At 42.3% G+C, this 21,857-nt stretch overlaps 1 protein-coding gene across 3 annotated transcripts in view; it reads right to left on the bottom strand.

Annotated features, from left to right (window-relative positions):
* Positions 1 to 21,857, bottom strand: part of GOLGA3 (golgin A3) — a 106,565-nt gene that overhangs the window by 31,535 nt on the left and 53,173 nt on the right. For all 3 annotated transcript variants that reach the window (XM_040347791.1, XM_040347799.1, XM_040347795.1), the window contains exons 8-17: positions 21,511 to 21,713; positions 21,274 to 21,411; positions 20,761 to 20,922; positions 20,011 to 20,379; positions 19,722 to 19,799; positions 18,297 to 18,560; positions 12,585 to 12,679; positions 9,121 to 9,337; positions 7,760 to 7,903; positions 39 to 236 (exon numbers count right to left, since the gene is read on the bottom strand). In XM_040347791.1, the coding sequence (XP_040203725.1) occupies positions 39 to 236; positions 7,760 to 7,903; positions 9,121 to 9,337; positions 12,585 to 12,679; positions 18,297 to 18,560; positions 19,722 to 19,799; positions 20,011 to 20,379; positions 20,761 to 20,922; positions 21,274 to 21,411; positions 21,511 to 21,713 (1,868 nt within the window). The remainder of the gene's footprint in view (positions 1 to 38; positions 237 to 7,759; positions 7,904 to 9,120; positions 9,338 to 12,584; positions 12,680 to 18,296; positions 18,561 to 19,721; positions 19,800 to 20,010; positions 20,380 to 20,760; positions 20,923 to 21,273; positions 21,412 to 21,510; positions 21,714 to 21,857) is intronic.

Here is a 21,857-nt window from a genome sequence, read left to right as displayed (position 1 = left end):
CAGATAGAAGGACCGCAGTGTGTCCACTTATTCTATACCTGCAGGTTCAGTTGGACCAGGTCTGCCTCTCTTTTTGCCAGTGCAGTTTCAATAACGTTGTTATGTTCACGCAAAGTAGCATTGGACTGTGCAAGTCCAGACAACTTTCCTCGTTCATGTTCTAGTTCTAGAGTCAGCTTTTTATTTATTTCTTCCAATTTTTTTATTTTTCTTTTAAAACCACGAGACTCCTGGAGCTGAAGCAATATTTTCAAACAAAAACAAAAAATAAAAAACACATATTTGAAGCTTCTAAAACAATCTAGTACAAATTTTAAAACTGCATCCTATGAACAAAATATACTTTTTTCAAATGTAATTGGCACTAGAAACAAGAACCATACAAGGCTAAAAATGTATCTATAGTCAAAAATTTTATTTTCTGTGTCCTGTTGGGGAGATTTCTCTTCAGTTTCTCTCCTGGAACCATAACAGGAAGTGAAAATAAATCTCTCTAAAGTAGAGACAACTTTAGACAGTTGTCACTGCTAGAACTGGAAGATTTTTTTTCTCATCTCCTGTTATGGTGGTAAACGTAAAGCAATTCTGCCTTGCAGCACTGGGCTCCCTGGTTCGAACCCAAGACACTACACTATCTGCAGTGAGTTTGCATGTTCTCTTTGTGCTTGTGTGGGTCTTCTCTGGGTACTCTGGTCTTCCTCGCACACTCCAAAGACATGCTGGAAGGATAGGTGGCTCTCGTCTAAATAGGATTTTTTTGTGTGTGTGTGTATATATATATATATATATATATATATATATATATATATATATATATATAAAATATACACACACACACTATATATATATATATATATATATATATATATATATATATATATATATAAAATAGGGACCTTAGATTGTAAACTCCTTGAGTGCAGGGGCTAATTTACAGTACATAAAGTGCTGCGTAAATTGTTGGTGAGCACAGCAATAAAAACAGGGCTTATACCCTTCCCTACCTTATCCAAACTAGGGGTCGACCGATTATCGAAGCAGCCAATTATTATGGCTGATATTTGAGAACATTATGGCTGATATTCAAGAATTTTCAAAAGAATTGGTATCGGTCAGAAACTTACAGATAAAGAGATTTTTAATACAGCTTACCTGTAAAATCTTTTTCTTGGAGTACATCACGGGACACAGAGCGGCATTCATTACTATATGGGTTATATGGAGTACCTTCAGGTGTAGACACTGGCAATCTCAAACAGGAAATGCCCCTCCCTATATAACCCCCTCCCATAGGAGGAGTACCTCAGTTTTGTAGCAAGCAGTATGCCTCCCAAAATGGTCCTCAAAAAAGAGGGGTGGGAGCTCTGTGTCCCGTGATGTACTCCAAGAAAAAGATTTTACAGGTAAGCTGTATTAAAAATCTCTTTTTCTTTATCGTACATCACGGGACACAGAGCGGCATTCATTACTATATGGGATGTCCCAAAGCAATGCTTACAATGAGGGGAGGGAGAACATCTCCAAGACAAAAGGATTTAATTTAGAGATATACTCAAATCATAATAAATCCAACTTAGTTGAGAAAAATAATTTTAAATTTTAAATTTAACTCAAAAAAGAGGAGCCCCCGGAATCCGAGGGTCTCAAACTGCAGCCTGCAGCACTGCCTGCCCGAAGGCAGTATCAGTATTCCTTCTTACGTCCAACTTGTAGAATTTTGTAAACGTGTGGACAGAAGACCAGGTTGCCGCCTTGCAAACTTGAGCCATAGAGATCTGGTGGTGTGCTGCCCAGGAGGCGCCCATGGCTCTAGTAGAATGAGCCTTTAATGATACTGGAGGAGGCAACCCTTTCAAGCCGTAGGCCTGAGTGATTAATTGCTTAATCCACCTAGAAATGGTGGACTTTGCAGCTGCCTGCCCCTTCTTGGGCCCATCCGGTAGAATGAACAGCACATCTGTTTTCCGGATCTTCTTTGTAGCTTTAAGATAGGCCTTCATGGCCCTGACAATATCCAAGGTATGCAGCAACCCTTCCTTTCTGGAAGTAGGTTTAGGGAAGAAGGATGGTAATACCAAATCCTGGTTCAAATGAAAACTGGATATGACCTTCGGTAGGAAGGATGAGGGCGGAGAACGACCCTGTCCTTATGAAAAACAAGATATGGTTCCTTACAGGATAAGGCCGCTAGCTCCGAAACTCTTCTTGCGGAAACTATGGCAACCAAAAATACTAACTTCCTTGTCAGTAGAACCAAAGGAATTTCAGCCAACGGCTCAAACGGTTGTTTCTGTAAACTTGACAGAACAAGATTTAAATCCCACGGACAAAGCGGGGATTTAACTGGAGGTCTAATACGTAAGACCCCTTGAAGGAAGGTCTTAACCAGCGAGTGGGTGGCCAGCGGCCGCTGAAACCACACTGACAGAGCAGAAATCTGTCCTTTGATTGTGCTTAATGCCAATCCTTTATCCACTCCTAGCTGGAGAAAACTTAATACTCTATCGATGGTAAATTTGCGAGAAAGCCATCGCTTGGACTCACACCAGCCTACATAGGCCTTCCAGACCCTGTAATAAATCACCCTAGAGACCGGTTTCCTGGCTCTGATTAGGGTAGAGACTACTTTCTGAGACAGACCTCTACCCCTGAGAATCAGGGATTCAGCTTCCAGGCCGTCAAATTTAGATGCCGTAAGGCAGGGTGGAGGATCGGACCTTGCGATAGCAGGTCTGGCCGTAGAGGAAGAGTCCAAGGGTCTCCCACTACCATCTTTAGGATGAGTGAGTACCATGCCCTTCTGGGCCATGCTGGAGCTACCAGGATGACTGGTATGTGTTCCACCCGGATCCTGCGCAGCAGGCGGGGTAGTAACTGGAGCGGGGGAAACGCATAAAGAAGTTTGAACTGATGCCAAGGGCAAACCAACGCATCGGTTCCGCAGGCCATCGGATCCCTTGAGCGGGATATGAACCTGTCTAGTTTCTTGTTGAGTCTCGATGCCATGATATCCACGTCCGGCACTCCCCATCTTTGGCAGAGTGCTTGAAAGACTTGTGGATGCAGAGACCATTCCCCCGGCCATAGAGTCTGGCGGCTTAAGAAGTCCGCCTGAAAGTTGTCCACTCCTGGAATGAATATTGCCGATATGCAGGGCACATGCGCCTCTGCCCATAGGAGAATCAAGCTCACCTCTCTCTGAGCGGCTTGACTCCTGGTTCCCCCTTGGTGATTTATGTATGCCACGGCCGTGGCATTGTCTGATTGAATTCTCACCGGGAACCCCTGCAATTTTGACGTCCAAGCCCTGAGGGCTAGTCGAGCAGCTCTGAGCTCCAAGATGTTGATGGGCAACTGCTTCTCTGGCTTTGCCCAAGTACCTTGGCGAGTGCAACCATCCAAAATTGCTCCCCAGCCCGTCAGGCTGGCATCTGTGGTCACTATCTTCCAAGCCACTGGGCTGAAAGACTTCCCCTTCAGTAGATTCTGAGGGTCTAACCACCAACACAGACTTTGTCGGACTCTTGATAAGAGCGGCAACGGGATATCCAAGGCCTGTGGCCTTCTGCTCCATGCTGACAGGATGGCTGCCTGTAGGATGCGAGTGCTTAGAACCAGTAGGATTAATTCCTTGATGGCTTTTACCTTCCTCAGAGGTAGGAACACTCCTTGTTGTTCTGTGTCTAATCTCATGCCGAGATATTCCAACTGCCTTGTGGGCTGGAAAGCTGACTTTTCTCGATTTAGGACCCAGCCGAACCTCTCGAGGTATTGGACCGTGAGGGCCACTGCTCGCTCCAAGCCGGGAGACGAGTGGTCTATGACTAGGAGGTCGTCCAGGTATGCTAGGATCGTGACCCCTTGGATCCTTAGCTTGGCTAGGATCGGAGCTAGGACCTTCGTGAACACCCGGGGGGCCGTAGCCAACCCGAAGGGAAGCGCCACGAATTGGAAGTGACGCGAAGCCACCATGAAGCGTAGATATCTTTGATGTGGCTGATAAATTGGAACATGAAGGTAGGCATCCTTTATGTCTATGGACGCCATGAAGTCGTCCTTCTGGAGTGTGGCAGCTGCTGACCGCACGGATTCCATCCGAAATGAGCGGATCTTTAGATATGCATTTACCATCTTTAGGTCCAAAATTGGCCTGACATCTCCATTGGATTTTGGGATGATGAATAGGTTGGAGTAGAAACCCAGCCCCTGTTCCAGGACTGGTACCTCTACTATTACTTCCTGGGAAAGTAGATGATCTAATGCCGATCTTAATGCGGCTCCCTTTTCCGGATCGTTTGGAATCCTCGACTTCTGGAAATGAGGAGGAGGAAACCTTAGGAAATCTAATTTGTAGCCTGTGGCCACGGAAGACCGTACCCACTCGTCGGGAATGCTGGCTTCCCAAATCTCTGAAAAGAGTCGCAGCCTTCCCCCCACCTTCGTGGGTGGGGGCGCCCCTTCATAAGGTTGGCTTGGGGGCTGGTTTTGCTGGTTTGCGAAACCACTGCCTTTTGCCTCTAACAGCCTGTCCTTGTGATTTGCTGTTGAAGCCGAAGTTTGCTTTTGCAGGAGGCCGTCGATACTGCTTGGCATTAGAGGGCCCCTGCCCAGGGGAATACTGTCGTTTAAACGCAGGCCCCTGAACCTTCTTCTTAGTTGGCAAGAGAGTACTCTTGCCGTTTGAAATGGTCTGAATGTATTTATCTAGGTCTTCTCCGAAGAGTCGTCCTCCATGGAAGGGGAACCCTACCAGGAGCTTCTTGCATGGGGGCTCAGCCTCCCAGCTTTTTAACCATAAGAGTCTTCTCATATGGATAAGGGATAACGATAAACGTGACGCTTGCTGGATAGAATCCTTGATTGCGTCTACCGTAAAACATATGGCCTTAGGGACATCCGAAAATTCTTCTGCCTGCTGGGCAGGAATAAGTTTAAGCATCTGCTTAAATTGATCCGATAATGCTTGAGCGACCCCAATCGCAGCCACAGCTGGCTGTACTACTGCCCCTGCAGTAGTGAAGGAGTTCTTAAGTAGTGCTTCCAAGCGCTTATCAACTGGATCCTTGAACACCTGTATGTTTTCTACAGGGCATGTTAACGATTTGTTAACACATGAGATGGCTGCGTCCACTGCAGGAGTAGCCCATCTTTTGGAAAATTTTTCTTCCATAGGATATAGGACAGAGAACTTCTTAGGTGGTAAGAAGATCTTATCTGGCTTGTTCCAATCTTGGAACAAAACTCCCTCTAATAGAGGATGGATCGGAAACACAGCATTGCTTTGAGGCGCCCTCAGTGAGCCCAAAGCTGAAACCGTCGATACCTGGAGATCTGGTACTGGCAAGTTGAATGCCCTATGGACCAAGTCCGACAATCCTTGAATCCACCAGCTCTCCCTCAGGGAGACTGCCCCAGACTCCTCTGTATCCGGATCCTCGATCCCTGAACCTACTTGGTCCTTGTCCAAGAGGTCGTCCAATTCCCCTGAGGAAAGGACCTCCTCTTCTGAGGGTCCGCGCTCGGGCGACGGAGATCTATTCCGCTTACTGCCCCGCATAGCTGCGGCTATCATTTTACCCATGCTTTTCTGCATCTCTTTTAAAGAGGTGAGTAATACCTCCTCCGTGACCATCTTAGGGTTGGACTGACCCGCGTCAGCTCCAGCCCCAGATCCCGATGGCCCCAAGGCTCCCTGTGGGGAAAGCAGCGGCATAGCTTTGTCCGAGACCTCAGACTCTCTGGGGGAATCCCCACCTCTTGTACCCTTGTTTTTTGATGCCATGGTACAATACCGAGGTACACCTGCTACTTATTGGTACCTGGGACTTATAAATAGTTAAATGCCCAAACACCTGTTTGGGGGATAAAAAAATGCTTCCTCTCCCCTAGATGACACTTTTTTTTTTTTTTTTTTTTTTTCAAAAAAAAATCTTTTTTTTTTTTTTTTTTTTTTTTCAAATCTAGGAAAGAAAAAACATTCTGTCCCCCTGAGTAGTATTGCAAGAAAAACTATGAGATGGAAAAGAAACAGCCTATTCCTAGGCTTGAAAACAGTCTTTCTGAAGACTGCAATATTCTTTCTGGCCACTGTGTGTCCTCGGCGCCCCGTGCTTGCCGTTCTGGTCTTTCCTCCTCAGTTCCAAAGTATTGAATGAGCTATATGGAACAAACAAGGAAGGGCCGCCCCTTCCTTAAGCCACTGACCCGCCCTTCCCCCCCAGCAATCTCAAACAGGAAATGCCCCTCCCGACAGGGGGGGGGTGGGGTTGGGAGGAAGGGACCTCTCTGCTCCAGCAAACTGCAGCCTGCAGCCTGGAACCATGAGGAGGTCAGCGTTTTGCCTGCTTTGCAGGCCGTGAGGAGGAAGACTGAATGGAGCATCGCCTGGAGGCTTGCAGGTAAGCACAGCTCTCTGACACACACATATACTTTTATATCACACAGGCCCCACTCAATGCTTTTCCAACACTACAAGGGAGGTCACATCTTATGGGGAATAATACATATAGAGCCATCCTATCTTTATGATATGTGACTAGTTTGCCAGATGCAGTGCATAACTTTAGGCATGTCCCCTGTGACCCCCCAGAAAAAACCTGCTAAGAACCAAGTTCCGCAAGTTTTCCCCTCACTTACCTGCTCCATGCCGCAGGACTTTGCCAAGCAAGAGGCCCAATCTTCCCCCATCTCGGTGGGGATGTCTAGACCTTCAGGCCCTGGGTTCCTATGAAGGATCCACTGTCCTGGGCCCATATAGCACTCTGGCAACAGAAACATTAGGCACCCAAAGGTTTCTAAGTTCTGGGCCCAGGGTCCAGCTCTCTAAAAAGAAAAGCATTATGGGCTATACCCCAAGGGTTTGGGGTCCGGTTACTGACCACTTTAGCGCTGAGGCTTTTTTGGACAGAACCGGTTAGCTCACCTAATCCCAAGGATGTGGAGGCAAGCTAAACCATGACTAACACCTAAGACACTGGCGGAAAAACTGAGGTACTCCTCCTATGGGAGGGGGTTATATAGGGAGGGGCATTTCCTGTTTGAGATTGCCAGTGTCTACACCTGAAGGTACTCCATATAACCCATATAGTAATGAATGCCGCTCTGTGTCCCGTGATGTACGATAAAGAAATTACCAATATTCTCCCACCTGCAGCGGCGACCATCTTTTTGGGGCTCACTATGTCATCGGCCCGGGTAGAAAAAGCCAGGAAGGTTTGCAGTGCACTGACTGCAGGCCCAGTGTGTGGAGGCACACGCATACAACGTCATTACGTATGTTGTGCTGCATGCCTCCACGCACTGGGCATGCAAACGTTCTGGGTCTGACTGAGTTCTGACTTCTTCTACCCAGGTTGGGCAAAGGCCACCGCTTCCCTCGCCTCAGACAGTGCATGCCACCGAACGGCAGAAATGGACCAGAGAGGACACGCCAGCAGAAGCAGGTAGCCAGGTGAGGCCACCCACCGCAGGATCCACCATGCCAGCCAACCACCCACCCACAGCAGGGTGCTACTTTAAATGTACAGAATATCAGCACCTGATATTGACTAATCAGCCTGAAAGGCAGGCAAAAAAAAAAAAAAGAAGATCGGTATCGCTAATCGACCCTGAAAAAATGATATTGGTCGACCCCTAATCAAACCTTATCCAAAGCCTAAGCCTCATTTCTTTATCAACAAGTCACTTGACATAAACTTTTCAAAATCTAGATCATCTTTATGAATCCTGAAAAAAAAAATAAAGCTTGACCTTAACTTACCTCATCTTCTAGTTCAAGGACTTTCTCCCTGTATTCATCCAGTTCCTGGCTAGTCAGTGATATAACCTCTTGCAGCTCACGTTCCAGCATGGCCTTACTTTGGCTAACAGATTGCAGTTCATTTTTTAATTCTTTTAATTTTTCCTGTTAGAGAACAAGATATATTGTATGCATTAGAGAACTGGATATACCATATTGTATGCACCCATAAAACAAGTTAACACATACCATTGTGCTCATAAGTTTACATACCCTAACAGAATTTATGATTTCTTGGCCTTTTTTCTGAGAATATGAATGCTAACACAAACTTTTATTTCACTCCTAATTAGTGTTTGGCTACAGCAATTTATTATCAATCAACTGTGTTCACTCTTTTTAAATTATAATCGCAACGGTAACTACCAAAATGACCCCGATCAAAAGTTTACAAACCCCAGTTCCTAAAGTGATTGTAAAGCTTCACTTTTTTTATTTTTTTTTTTAAATAACAAACATGTCATATTTACCTCCACTGTGCAGCTCGTTTTGCACAGAGTGGCCCCGATCCACGTCTTATGGGGTCCCTTGGCGGCTGTCTCGGCTCCTCCCTGCATCAGCGAACCCCCCTGGGAAGCGCTCTCCCAAGGGGGTTACCTTGCGGGCATGCTCCCGAATCCTGTATCTGGGGTCCATAGCTGGCGACTACAGGACTCGGCGCCGCCCCCGGCCCTCACGTCATTGGAGTTGATTGGGAGAAGCGAGCCAATGGCTGTTTAGTGTATTGTAAGCGGGATACTTTGTGGCATTTGCATAGCAATGACTTTCTTCTGGCGACTTGACCATGCAGCCCATCTTTCTTCAAGTGCCTCCTTATTGTGCATCCTGTATTTAAACTTAAGTTATTTGTGGGGTTTTCTTTGCATCCCAAACTATTTTCCTGGCAGATGTGGTTGAAATTTTAGTTGGTCTACCTAACCGTGGTTTGGTTTCAACAGAACCCCTAATTTTTCACTTCTTGATTAGAGCTTGAACTCTGCTGATTGGCATTCTCAATTCCTTGGCTATCTTTTAATATATCCCTTTCCTGGTTTATACAGTTCAACTACCTTTTCCCACAGATCCTTTGACAATTATTTTGCTTTCCCCATGACTTGGAATCCAGAAACATCAGTGCAGCACTGGATGAAAGATGCATGGGTCTGTCAGGCGTCAAGAAACTCATTGACCTTTTATATACACAGACACTAATTACAAGCAAACAAATCACAGTTTAGTTGTGTTTTTACAAAATTAGTTGAAAAGCTTAAAACATTCGATTCCATGTAGCATTTAGACTTCATATTAAAGCAGTGTGTTGCTCCCAATATTCCATCTGATACCTCATATGCTTGACTATCTCCACCCTCAGAGATTTGTGCTTTGAGCTTTTTGAGCTCTGCTTCTGCAGCTTCTTTTGCTGTCAAAGCTTCTTGGAGGCGACGACTTAGGATCCCCACTGCATTCTCATAAGCTTTGTGTTTGGCTTTCATTTCCTTCTGAGCACTCGTCAGATCTGTGCCTATCCTCTTCATTCTCTGTTTTTGCTCAGTAATTGCCCTTTAGTGTAAAAAAAAAAAGCAGTTTTAGAACAATTTTAACAATATGTCATTCCAAATATGTAACATTTCATTAGATTTCAATAATGACAATTAAATTGCAGACTCTTTCAACTGTACAAGCATAGACTGTCAGCCTTCATAAAAGTGCTCCATCACTTATAGGGGCATATTTATAAAGCGCTAAAAACAACTTTCACTAAACATTCAGTGATGGGGAAGTGATCACTTTCATTTAAACCACATGCACCTGAAGGTTTACCCAAAGTGAATTGTTTAGTGAATCTCCAATTTACGGCTTTACAAATATGTTCCTTTGTAATATTAACGGATTACTGACAAACAAAACATATATGTGGGGTATTGTGTGAGCAGAAACTGTTGTAACAATTTTGGAATGTTCTCTTCCACTTTTACTTGGCCCTTTTATAATATTCTATCAATGAAGTTTGTGGTTTTTCAACTAAGGAATGCAGACAAAAATATTTTTAAACTCACACAATATCAAAACAAAGTCATAAATCAGAAAATACATATGAATATGCAAGGGTAAAATAAAACAAAAAAAAAATCTACAATTTTGGCTAGAAAGAGCGATATTTGAGTCAGTAAATAGTGCAATATTTGCGAGAAACACCCAGCTAAACACAGGCACGAACTAACTGACAAAATTGGTCTTCACATTGGTAGATGGAATCTTTTCAAATGTTTCAGTTCATGAAGCAGTTTATTTTATTTTATTTATTTTTTTTGTCCCCTGCAAAAGGAATCAGACCAACTTTAAAGTTTTTCTTTCTGGTAGTTAGGGAAAGGTTCCAATTTTTCAAGAATTTTTTATAGGACACAGGAACTGTATAAGACAACTTTATACTAAAAGAGAGAGTTGGGAATATACTAAAAGAGAGAGTTGGGAATAGACAACGGAAAAAGAAGGGAGCTAGACAAGAAAAAGAAGGGGTAAAGGGATGAATGACACAGAAGGATAGCACTCACATAGGCCGCATCTGTATATATAGTAAAGGGGAAACAACAACTACAAGTAGGTATTGATGGTCAGACTTTCAGGCCAAGGAAGTCTGACCATCAATACCTACTTGTAGTTGTCGTTTCCCCTTTACTGTATAAGACAACTAGTATGAAGCACATTACTATCTTTTTATACAATGTTGTGGCTTTTCTCCAGCAAAATAAGGCACTTTGTGAAATAGGTTTATCCCCTCATATATTTATTATACAGTGCTTTTAAGTGCACTTGGGTCTGTTAATATGGGCATTTGTGTAATGTGCAGAGCCTATGCTCTCATCAAGTATCCCCATCTAGCATGAAAACTTTTTTTTTTTTTTATCATAATTAATTGTTGGAAACAACTTTTTTGTTCAGAGGTGTAAAATTCTGAAAATGTTTGATTTTGAGAATTGATATTTAGACTTATTTTTAGGTTCAATAAAGATTTATTGAGTTTTTAAGACAGAATAAACAGAAGGGTAACATAATGCGGTCGAGCGTCCGACAAAGGGCGACACGGTCACCAAATCAGAAGACATAAACAATCCGTATTACACAACTGAAAATGGTACAAGCAGTTATTGCAGCAAAAGATACATTCAGGATATAACTATTCTTGAGAGGCACATCCTCGGCCCGTAGTGTCCTCCCCCGACCTGGACGCCCCCATGGAATCCAGCTGCGTCCATGGCCCAGGGGAGTAGGGGGGGTCGAATTGCCCCAAGTAGGCATTTGACTGGGACACCCTCACTCGATATTACCATGTGCAATAAGTTTTAGCAAACAAAAATGAAATGAAATGCAAGAGCTATTGACCATATACAACAATCTGATTGTGCGTAAATAAAACCCAGATGTGGCCGGAAAGAATTTAGACTTATTTTTGTATAGAATATTACACTGGATCTTATTTTCAGAAAGGCACGGTGGATTCATCATATTGCAAGAGTCTAAAAGGTGGCCTTAGATTGATTAAAATTTCTATAGCTGCCAACAGTGGTCACCGTTATTCTGCCAGTGGGGAAGGCTCTCTGCCAGCAGGACACAATAGCACTGCGGGAGGGATTCCCCCATCTGTTGCTGCCTTCAGGGCACTGGACAATGGCAAACAAAGCTATTATAACCCCTCTCACCAAGATCCAGTTTTATAGCAAAGCAATAGTAGGAGTGGATCATAAGAAAATAGGGAAGGGTACCCCTTAACGTATTGCAGGAAAAGGATTTTACGGTCAAAAAGTCAATCTTCCTAACATACATAACTGTAAATGAGTACAGTTCCTTTGGAAGTGGCTCCTGGACTATAGTGTTATAACGTGGGATTGGAGATTTTAGAGCTTTTCCCGAGGATGGAAGACCCTGGACAAAGAAGAATCCAGAAGGCTTAACACCATATTGCAAAAGTCTAAAGGAGGTCATAGATGGATAAAAATGTCTAGGAAGCGAGTAGGAAGGGTTTATTAGGCTACTCTTACAGCTTTGTTTGCCAGTGTCCAATGTCCTAAAGGCAGCAGACTAAATGTTCTCGAAATACTCATCCTCCGGTGGTGGAGTGAAATGCGTTGGAGGGCGTGGTCTGGTTGGAGCTCGGCCTGAGGCCGTTATACACCTCCTCACAGGGTTGTACTGTGATGTGTGACTTTTAAGACTTCCTTTCCCTACTGCCCAAAGATGGTTCGAGTCTCGGCCAGTCCCTGCTGAACAGGCAGAGGTTGCAACAGTCTATAGTGCGCTTTATAGAAACAGCTCAACCCCAAAGTCAAAAGAATGTGCATGACAGAGGAACGTTAAACAAACAGTTAGGCCTGGTTCACACCGGCAAGCGGCGCACAGCAGGGGTCAGGTGCGTGTTGGTCCACCGGTTCAGGTCCGATTTCAGCCCGAATTTTAAATCGAACCTAAAATGCACCAAAAAAGCGCACGTTTTTCTGGCACACCGCACCGGAACCGCTGCGGAGATATGTGAACCGGCTCCATAGAGAGCCAGTCACATTCTTCTGCTGTGCGAATTGAATGCGGGGGAAACGCACATTTAATTCGCATAGGTTTGAACCCAGCCTAAATCTACTCTTTTGCAGGAAACAGTTTAAGATCATTAGGCAGCCAAGATAAAGAATTAAAAATACATTAAATAATGGTTTAATGCACAAACTGCCAGGTTTAGTTGTTATGCTGTAAGGGACAGTAATAATTTTATCAAATTTTTTTTGTACATTTATGCATTTGTTAACTGTAGCAAACTTACGTCTTTGCTTCATTCTGTAACATTTCTATTTGTTCCCGAAGTGCAGCATTATCCTGGGTCAGTGTGGTTATCTGATCTTTGTCATACTGCATAGACTACAGAAGAGACCAGAAGAAAAAAGAAAATGTAAACCAGTAACACATCCACTGCAAAACAACAAGGCTAGAGATCACATTAACCTTAAGTACGGTATATACGTTGAGTTTTTCAACCAGAGATCTCTATATAAATCCTGTAAAATAATAATAATAATAATCTCTCCCACCGTGTCTTTGTATTCTGACAGTGGGGACTTTCCCCCTCATCAAGATACACTGATCGAATGCTGGTTTTCCAGCATGATCGTTCAAAAAAAAAAGCCAGTTAGACTAGCTTCCGTTGAACAGACAACAGTATACACGTAACAAAATTCAACCTTCCTGCGGAACCAGACGATTTTAAGTCTGTGTATACCCTGCTTAACAGAATCTTTAATGTATCTTTATTTGAATAACCACATTATGATTATGAGTATCAACACCAGCAACCGCAAGACACCTACTCAACAATTTATGCCAGTGAGCAAAAGTCTAGGAAATTTGTTTTGTTAAGGTGAGACACTGGTGAGTCAAAAGCAGAAGTAGATCATTTTAAAACAAAGTCCTCAAAAGATTAGAGCTCCAGGAACCCCAAGAGCAACAAGATAGTCTGGCTTTGGTTACCAGGTGAGCACACATCTTGTACAGCTGCCTCCCCTCAGATTAACTAGGCTAGCCAAGAGCCACTTCCAATGTCTGGATTTCTAACACACACAGCATTGATTAGAAAACAAATAAAAAATTCCATCTGTTTTGGTGAAAAAACTGCTGACTGAAATTCTCCTCCACTAAGGAAGGGACTAGTTCTCTGGAGGATTACCGACAGAATCACAAATTCTCTCTGCATCAAAGTCCACTTTTAGAAGGTGACAGTAAGTGTTTTAAACCCTTGGAATCAATACCAGTAGCATGCTGTATTAACCAAGTTATGGAAATCTTGCATAAAATAATAAAATATCTGGGAGTCAGGAAGAGGCATAAGCTCCCCAAGTGAAAAAGGAGTCTTGAAAATGGCCATTGGCGTAGAGGGATCCCACTGATGTCAGTAGAAGGCACGGAAAGCATAATCCTTTCCTAGCTCAGCTTTGCAGGTAGTATAAATGGGTTCCTGATTAGGTTCGTAATCACCCGTATGTTTTGAGACAAAGATGCTAAAATAGCAGCGCCTGCAATACCAGAAATTGAGACAACCTTAATACCCCATAATACAGGATTTGACAAATTTGCTTTGAATCTAGGAGCCAGCTAAAAAAGTTAGGAGCCAGAAAATGCGCCCTGTCGAGCTTGCGCGCAGAAGCGAACACATACGTGAGTAGCGCGCCTGCATATGTAAACGGTATTCAAACCACACGTGAGGTATCACCGCGATCGTTAGAGCGAGAGCAATAATTCTAGCTCTAGACCTCCTCTGTAACTCAAAACATGCAACCTGTAGATTTTTTTAAACGTCGCCTATGGAGATTTTAAAGGGTAAAAGTTTGTCGGCATTCCACGAGCAGACGCAATTTTGAAGCGTGACATGTTGGGTATCAATTTACTCGGCGTAATATTGTCTTTCACAATATAAAAAAAAACTTGGGATACTGTTGTCTTATTTTATTAATTAAAAAAAGTGTATTTTTTTCCCAAAAAAGTGCGCTTATAAGACCGCTGCGCAAATACGGCATGACAGAAAGTATTGCAACGATCGCCATTTTATTCTCTAGGGTGTTAGAATAAAAAATATATATAATGTTTGGGGGTTCTAATTAGTGGGAAGGAGATGGCAGTGAAAATAGTGAAAAATTACACACATTAGAATTGCTGTTTAACTTGTAATGCCAACGGCCACCACCAGATGGCGCCAGCTCACAGAAGGAAGAGCTTGGGTCTTCACATGGCCGCAAAGCCGCGGCCTCAATTACAGGATCCTGTGCTTCCATGCGCCCCCACCTCCCCCGCCGCGCGATTGCGGCGGGCCCGCGGCGGCCGGTAATTGAGGCCGCAAAGCCGCTGCCTTAATTACCGGCGGGCGCAGGCGCCAGGTCACAATTTCTTGTTGCCAATGCGACCTGGCGCCCGGATATTGCCGACCCCTGCCATAATAATACTCAAGGAACCATGAGCGAGGCTTCTGTAGGTGGGTGTAACACCTTTAAAAGCTATGCTGCTGCTGTGTCTCACAGTCTGCAGGAGAAGTGTATGGATGGCCGTTATAATTTCTCATGAAAACAGTGGTGTGCCCAGAAAGGAGGTTGAGGTGCTTGTAAGGAACTGGGTCACAGCAAATGCAACCGATAGAAAAAAAACAACATTGCAACCCAACCTCCAGAGGAGGAGGCAGGAAATGTAAAACGGCGATTTGGGCAGAAACAGTACCTTGGTCCCCCAAAAGAAACCAAACCATGGATGTCCATCTAAATTGACAAGTTGGGCAAGGAGAGCATTACTCAGAGATGCAGCCAAGAGGCCCATGGTAACTCTGGAGGAGCTGCAGAGATCCACAGCTCAGGTGGGAAAATGTGTCCAAAGGACCACCATTTGTCATGTACTCTACAAACCTGAACTTTTTGGAAGAGTGGCAAGAAGAAAGCCATTGTTGAAAGAAAGCCATAAGAAGTCCTGTTTGAAGTTTGCGAGAAGCCATGTGGGGGACACAGCAAACATGTTGAAAAAGGTGCTCTGGTCAGATAAGACCAAAATTGAACTTTTTGGCCTGTAAACAAAACGCTATGTGTGGCGAAAAACTAAACATTGCACATCACCCTGAACACTTTATCCCCATCTTGAAACATGGTGGTGGCAGAATTATGTTGTGGGGATGCTTTTCTTCAGCAGGGACAGGGAAGCTGGTCAGAGTTGATGGGAAGATGGATGGAGTCAAATACAGGGAAATCTTAGAAGAAACCTGTTAAGAGTCTTCAAAAGACTTAAGACCGGGGCAGAGGTTCAGCTTTCTGCAGGGCAACAACCCTAAACACATAGCTAGAGCTATAATGGAATGGATTAGGTCAAAGCATATTCATGCGTTAAAATGGCCCAAAATTTAGACCTAAATCCAATTGAGAATATGTGGCAAGACTTGAAAATTGCTGTTCACAGATGCTCTCCATCCAATCTGACAGAGCTTGAGCTTTTTTGAGAAGAATGGGCAAAAACGTCACCCCCTAGTAGTGCAAAGATGGTAGAGATATACCCAAAAATACAAGCAGCTGCAATTGCCACAAAAGATGGTTCTACAAAGTATTGACTCAGGGGGGGGGGGGGGGGGGGTGAATACAAATGCACGCCACACTTCTCAGTTATATATTTGTAAAAAAAAAAAAAAATTGAAAACCATTTTCCATCCACTTCACAACTATGTGCCACTTTGTGCTGGTCTATCACATAAAATGCAGATAAAATACATTTACGTTTTTGGGTGTAACATGACAAAATGTGGAGAAATTCAAGGGGAAGGAAAACTTTTTCAAGGCACTGTATATAAGCAAGATCAGAATAAAACAAGAGATCTTAATCATCCTTACAAAGAGAGCAGTCATTTATAGCCTTAAGCCCCAGGTGAAAAAAAAAGAAAAGGGAACAGCATATAGCCTGCTAGCTACTCAGAGCGGGTCTTCAGAGAAAGGGAAAGGAGAAAACTGCCAAAGCGCTGGTACTGAAAATTCAGAAAGGATTACCCAAAGAAACAGGCATGACCTGAAAGCAGAGTCTTGTGCCAACTGAACATAGATAGGTCGTCACAACTGCGGGACTGCTGCAGTCCCCAGTACACTTAATGAACTAGGAAATCATGTGCTCCTTCATTAACTGTAAAGACTTTTAAGATTTCCAATATCTGGCCTGAATCTACTAGTAACGGTTGATGGTAGAAAAATCTTCCAAATCAGTCAAAAAATATAGCTAAACAGACACTTCCATTCTCCTAAGGACACGAAGGAAAAACTGAGCTGGTGTGATGTGAGAAGGGCTGTAGCCTTAAGAGGGCATGCTTTCAGTTTTCTATGTGTCTCGTTCACTTTTCTAATATAGGCAGCAGTATATTGCTGTTACTATACAAGATGTCAGCTGTATGTTGAAAATATAAATTTCCCACTATGGAACCTTTATTTAGACATTATTTAACATCTTAAGGTCCCATTCAAACCCGTGCATTCAAGTTGCAGTGTTATGTAGAAGAGGAGGTGCCTTTAGTCCTGTCCTTGGGGTAGGATCACCAAGTGAAAATAAAGGAAAAAAAAAATCTGAAAAAGTACACTAATGCAGCTACATACATCGACCGACTAGTATGCATCAATACATACTCAAAACTTTTTGGAGAAGGGTTTGGAGAAGCTTTAACCCCTTCCTGCCCAGTTCTGGCAGCCCTTCTTTAACTTAGTCTTTAACCCAAAGGAGCTGGATGGACTTCCCGATTACGTGATCAGCATTAGTTACATGATCAAGAGCCTGTACGATTGGCTCCCAATCATAGCGTAAAACTGGGAGCGGTCTGTAAGATTTTTATCTAAATTCAATGCTCAAATTTGGTGCCTGCAAACTTTACTGTATTTTTTTTTTTTTTGTCACATTAATTTAGTAAGCTTTCAGGATGTCAGCCAGAATCCTCGCTCTAACAGTATTCTAGCCACCAGAGAAACAGTACCCTATCTACTAAGTATCTGAAAAAAAACATATCTGTTTTAAAACTATACAAGCTTAAAGTGGTTCTAAAATGAAAAATATTTAGGCTTTTTTTATTTTTTTTTAAACGGATGGAAGAAAAATAGGGTTTTCTTCCGTCTCAAAAAACTTAACGGGGCGGACATCAGTGGATGATCATACACCAACGTCCGCTAGCTTATAGACCAGTGATGGCGAACCTTGACACTCCAGATGTTTTGGAACTACATTTCCCATGATGCTACACTACACTGCAGAGTACATGAGCATCATGGGAAATGTAGTTCCAAAACATCTGGGGTGCCAAGGTTCGCCATCAATGTTATAGACACACATGTATGTCAGTTTTTCCTCCGGAAACGGATGGAGGAAAAAACAGACATACGGAACGCCTGTGTGAAAGGACCCTAAAAAAAACGTTAGCCTTTACAACCGCATAAATCCCAAGTACTTCAATTAAACAAATAACTGTGTAGACCATGTTGTAATCGATGCCAACCAATTAGATGTGATTCTGCTACTCTCAATAAACAAAAAATAGCTAAAATTGAAAAACAGTATTATTGGAATTTGTATCAGTTTAGCTTAAATTGCTCTGCAACAGAGACAAAAAAGGGTATACTGAAGCGTACCTGCATACCCTTCACCATTTTAAATTGGCAGCAGACATATGCCTCGTACACACGTTCCGATTATCGGATGATAAAAATCGCTTTCGGATAGATTGTTCAATAATCTGATTGTTGGTACACAGCTTTCGACAGCAGATCACGACAGTGCGTCCAACAAAATCCGAAGAGACAAACACGAAAAACTTTGCTCAGACAACACTTCTCCACATCTAACTTTTCGTAGCGCACATTTTGCACGGTTGTATTCGACAATAGTTTGATACAACAAAATGTGAACGATACGTTGTACGATAATCTGAACGTGTGTGTGTGTACGAGGCATACATTTCTGATATTTAGCTAGAAAGACACTTTAATCCAACCTGTAAACGGATTTCCATGTCATCTCTGTCATTCTGAGCAGCCTGAAGATGTAATTCAAGTTCATCCATTTGTTGTTGCACTTTTAACATTTCCTTCACAACCCGGGCTTGCTCCACCTCTGCTGCCGTTTTCTCTCCATGGACCTTCAGCAGCTCTTTTCTTAGTTCTTTCACCTCAGAGTCAAGCTTTTTTTTGGTGGCTTTTAGCTCACTAATCAGTTGGTCCTTTGAACTAGCATCTCGGCGGTATGCTTCGACCATCACCTAAAATGCAGACACCAGCATGAATGCAAAAAATAAAATAAAGAGTGCTCCATTTTTGTGCATGTTGATGAAACGTGGGGTTTTGGAAGTTTAAAATATCAAAATAACTACTTTAGAAATAGGGTATATATATCTTCCTTTCCAGACTATTTTCTCTGTGATAGTTTGACAATTTCTTGTCATGCAATAGTGTACCCAAGTGAACTTTAATTTTACATGGATTTTTCATTGTTTCCCTATATAAAAGGAGAAAGATCAAAAACGTTGAGGAAAAAAAAAAACAGTTTTCCTTCCTTTCTGTTTTAAAACATATCAAACAAAAATGGCAGTTCTCTTAATAGGATTAGGGGTTTATTACCATCGATTTAACCCTGTGAGCAAAAAGGGACTCTTAAGATATCAATTCCGCTATGTCTACCTATGCCCTACAATCCCCTTGCTACCCTGATACAACAAACTCCTGTATTTCCGTTTTCCTGGTCAGGTGTCTGGGATGATTCAGAGACTTATTCGGCTTGTCCTACACAGCCAGGATTAAGCAGGCGTGTGAAAACAGGGCTACCGTCAAAACCAGAACCCCCATGCAAGAGAGATTTGAGCAGCCACTTTTTACATTTATAAGAGTGGTGCAAGCATTATGCATGTCAATTTCCCCCATTGTATGCAAGTAGTTTATTAGGAATTCAGTACTTATAGGAGTTACATTTCCATGAAAAAAGATTCCTATTAGCAATGAAATTACTGTAATCATAGTTACCATATATTTTGGGAACACTATAAAAAAAACTATAATCTTAAAATATTAAAGCCAATGTACTTGGTTTTTAACCCTTTCCTGCACGGTTTGCTGATAGTCTCCCTGCACCAGCTGGATCCTTCCTGATCTTTTAAGAAGCTGTAGGAAATGATGTTAGTTGTACCACTTATGCAACTTGTGGAACTTATGGACCAACAGAAAATGTATAAAGTTGTAGATTATACTATGTGCACTACTTTAGTATAATTTTACTGTTAACTCTTTAGGAAAGGTAATTTTTCCCCAATATAATAATTATAAATTGCAGCAATTATTTAACAAACGTTAATGCAAGTTTTTCTTTTAATCAGCAAAACATGATATGTATACCCAAAGTGTTGAATATGCTACAGAAAAATGCTTACTTTTTGCTGGACAAATTGTTCCTTCACTTTCTGGGTCTGTTTTTTTAAAGTTGCATTCTCTTGCTGCAATGCCTCCACCTACGGAGTATTAGAAAATTATGTAAACATTTTGTAAATGCATGTAAAGAATATTGACTCTGCGACCATATCCTAGTTATCATTTTTCACATTATCATCACCTTTTCACAATTTTCTGTATGTCAAAGTATGAAAAAAAATCAGCACCAGCATTTAGAGATTAATCCATGAGCTAAAACAAAATCTGAAAAAGTTTTTGAAATGTAGTCACCTGTCCAGATTTAAATGCAAGGTCCTGGCGCAACTGTTCCAAAATTTCTGCCGCAGCTTCAGTCCCTTCTTCCAAACGTTTGGCTCCTTGGTCTAAACTTTCTTGTTCCACCTTGGCAGTCTGCAATGCCACTTCTAAAACAATTTTCTGATTTTGTAGATACTGAATTGTGTCATCCTTCGAGGAAACATCATTCTGAAGTTCCACAAGCCTGGCCTCAAGTTCATCATACCGCATCTGGAGGTCATTTAGTGTCTGGTCTTTGGTATGAAGATTTTCTTGTGTTGATGTGAGCTGTTTCAAGATTTCAAGATGTTCTTGCTGAAGAGCTTCAAGCTGCAGATTTTTCTGATGCAAATTTAGCGCCATCTAAACACAAGAAATTAACAGAAAACCAAATTAAACCGTGGACCCTCTCTCTTCACTATAATCTATAATTCAAACCCATAAATGTCAAGGTACTTTCCTAAGAAAAACCAAGGGGCTGCAAGTGCTAACCTTTTTTCTGAAATGCTAGTTGCTTGGCTGTTATGCATACCTACGGTCATCAATATCATCTGAATCACTGACCCAGAAGTGTATACATCACAAACGATAGCAGTCCTTACTTGCAATTCTTTGATGACTCAAAACAGCGACCAAGAATGTCAGCATGACAGCTTGGCTACATTGCAGAATAAGTCATGGCAGTCTCCATGTCTCTCACAGGCAAGCTTTTCTTTGAACCAGTCAACAAAATAGGAATCAAACCTGCTCTATTTCACGTTCCAAAGCAACTGCGGAATCTGCCAGTTTCTGCAACTGCTCTCGTTCATCCTCAAACTCCTCAAGTTTTCTTTGAAGATCTTCTTCCACCATGTTCTTTGCTTCCTGTATCTGATGGAAAGCAGCCTCCTGATCCAACATGTCAGTCTGAAAGTGAGAAACAAAAGAAAGTCACTCCCTACACAAAGTTTAAGTCATAGTAAAGCAAGTCACTTATTTTAATGAAAGCATATACGGTAATACAGGATGTTTCTGCAATGCAGAGTATTTTTTAATGAATAGGTGTTCAGCACAACTATGCATGAGAGTAAATAAACTGATAATTTAAAAATAAAAATCTGAATAAAATGTTTAAAATGGCATGTTTAATTTTACTTATGAAATTTGGTTTGGGTGCAAGAACATCAGTAAAAACACAATGCACAAGACCTATTTATGCAGTCTCCACCTTCTCTGACAGTAGCAGAGTGAATGATTTGTAAACAAAACGTGGCCTACCTCAATATTCTGGAGTTGTACAGCAATGCGCTCTTTTTCCTTGATTGTCCTGTGCTGTGTCTCTGTCAGTTGATGTGAGAGTGTTACATTTTCTATTTTAAGGTGCTCTAAAACCCCAGCTTGGGTCATTTGTCCGGCCTATGGGGGAATGAAGCAAAGTGATAATTATGTTGTAATCAACCATAAAGAAAATGTCATAAAAATGTTAAATGTGATAGCACCAAGATAAGCATATACCTGCATGTTTGCCATCTCGCTCTGTAGTCGGACCCGAGCTTCTTGAGCCAATGTAAGCTGTTGTTGGTACCACTCACGTGCCTGTTGCAAAGAGGATATTTCTGCTTTTGAGGCTTTGAGCTTGTTAGTTAGTGTAGTACGATCCAGTTGCACTTGCTGTAGCTGGTTCTGTAGAGAAACAGTCTTCTGTCGCAGATCATGAACTATGTGAAACAAAAGCATATGTGTAAAGTTATATGCAATTTTTCCCATCTACTTAACTAAATGTCAATATTCCTAATAGTTTAGTCAATACAATCTTAAGAGCCGGTTCACACTGGGGCGACTCAGCCGCCTGACAAATCGCG

This window comes from Rana temporaria, chromosome 1 (genome assembly GCF_905171775.1).
Source record: "Rana temporaria chromosome 1, aRanTem1.1, whole genome shotgun sequence".
NCBI classification, from domain to species: domain Eukaryota; kingdom Metazoa; phylum Chordata; class Amphibia; order Anura; family Ranidae; genus Rana; species Rana temporaria.
Note: the sequence above shows the minus strand (reverse complement) of the source record. Positions and strands in the feature narration are given on the sequence as shown.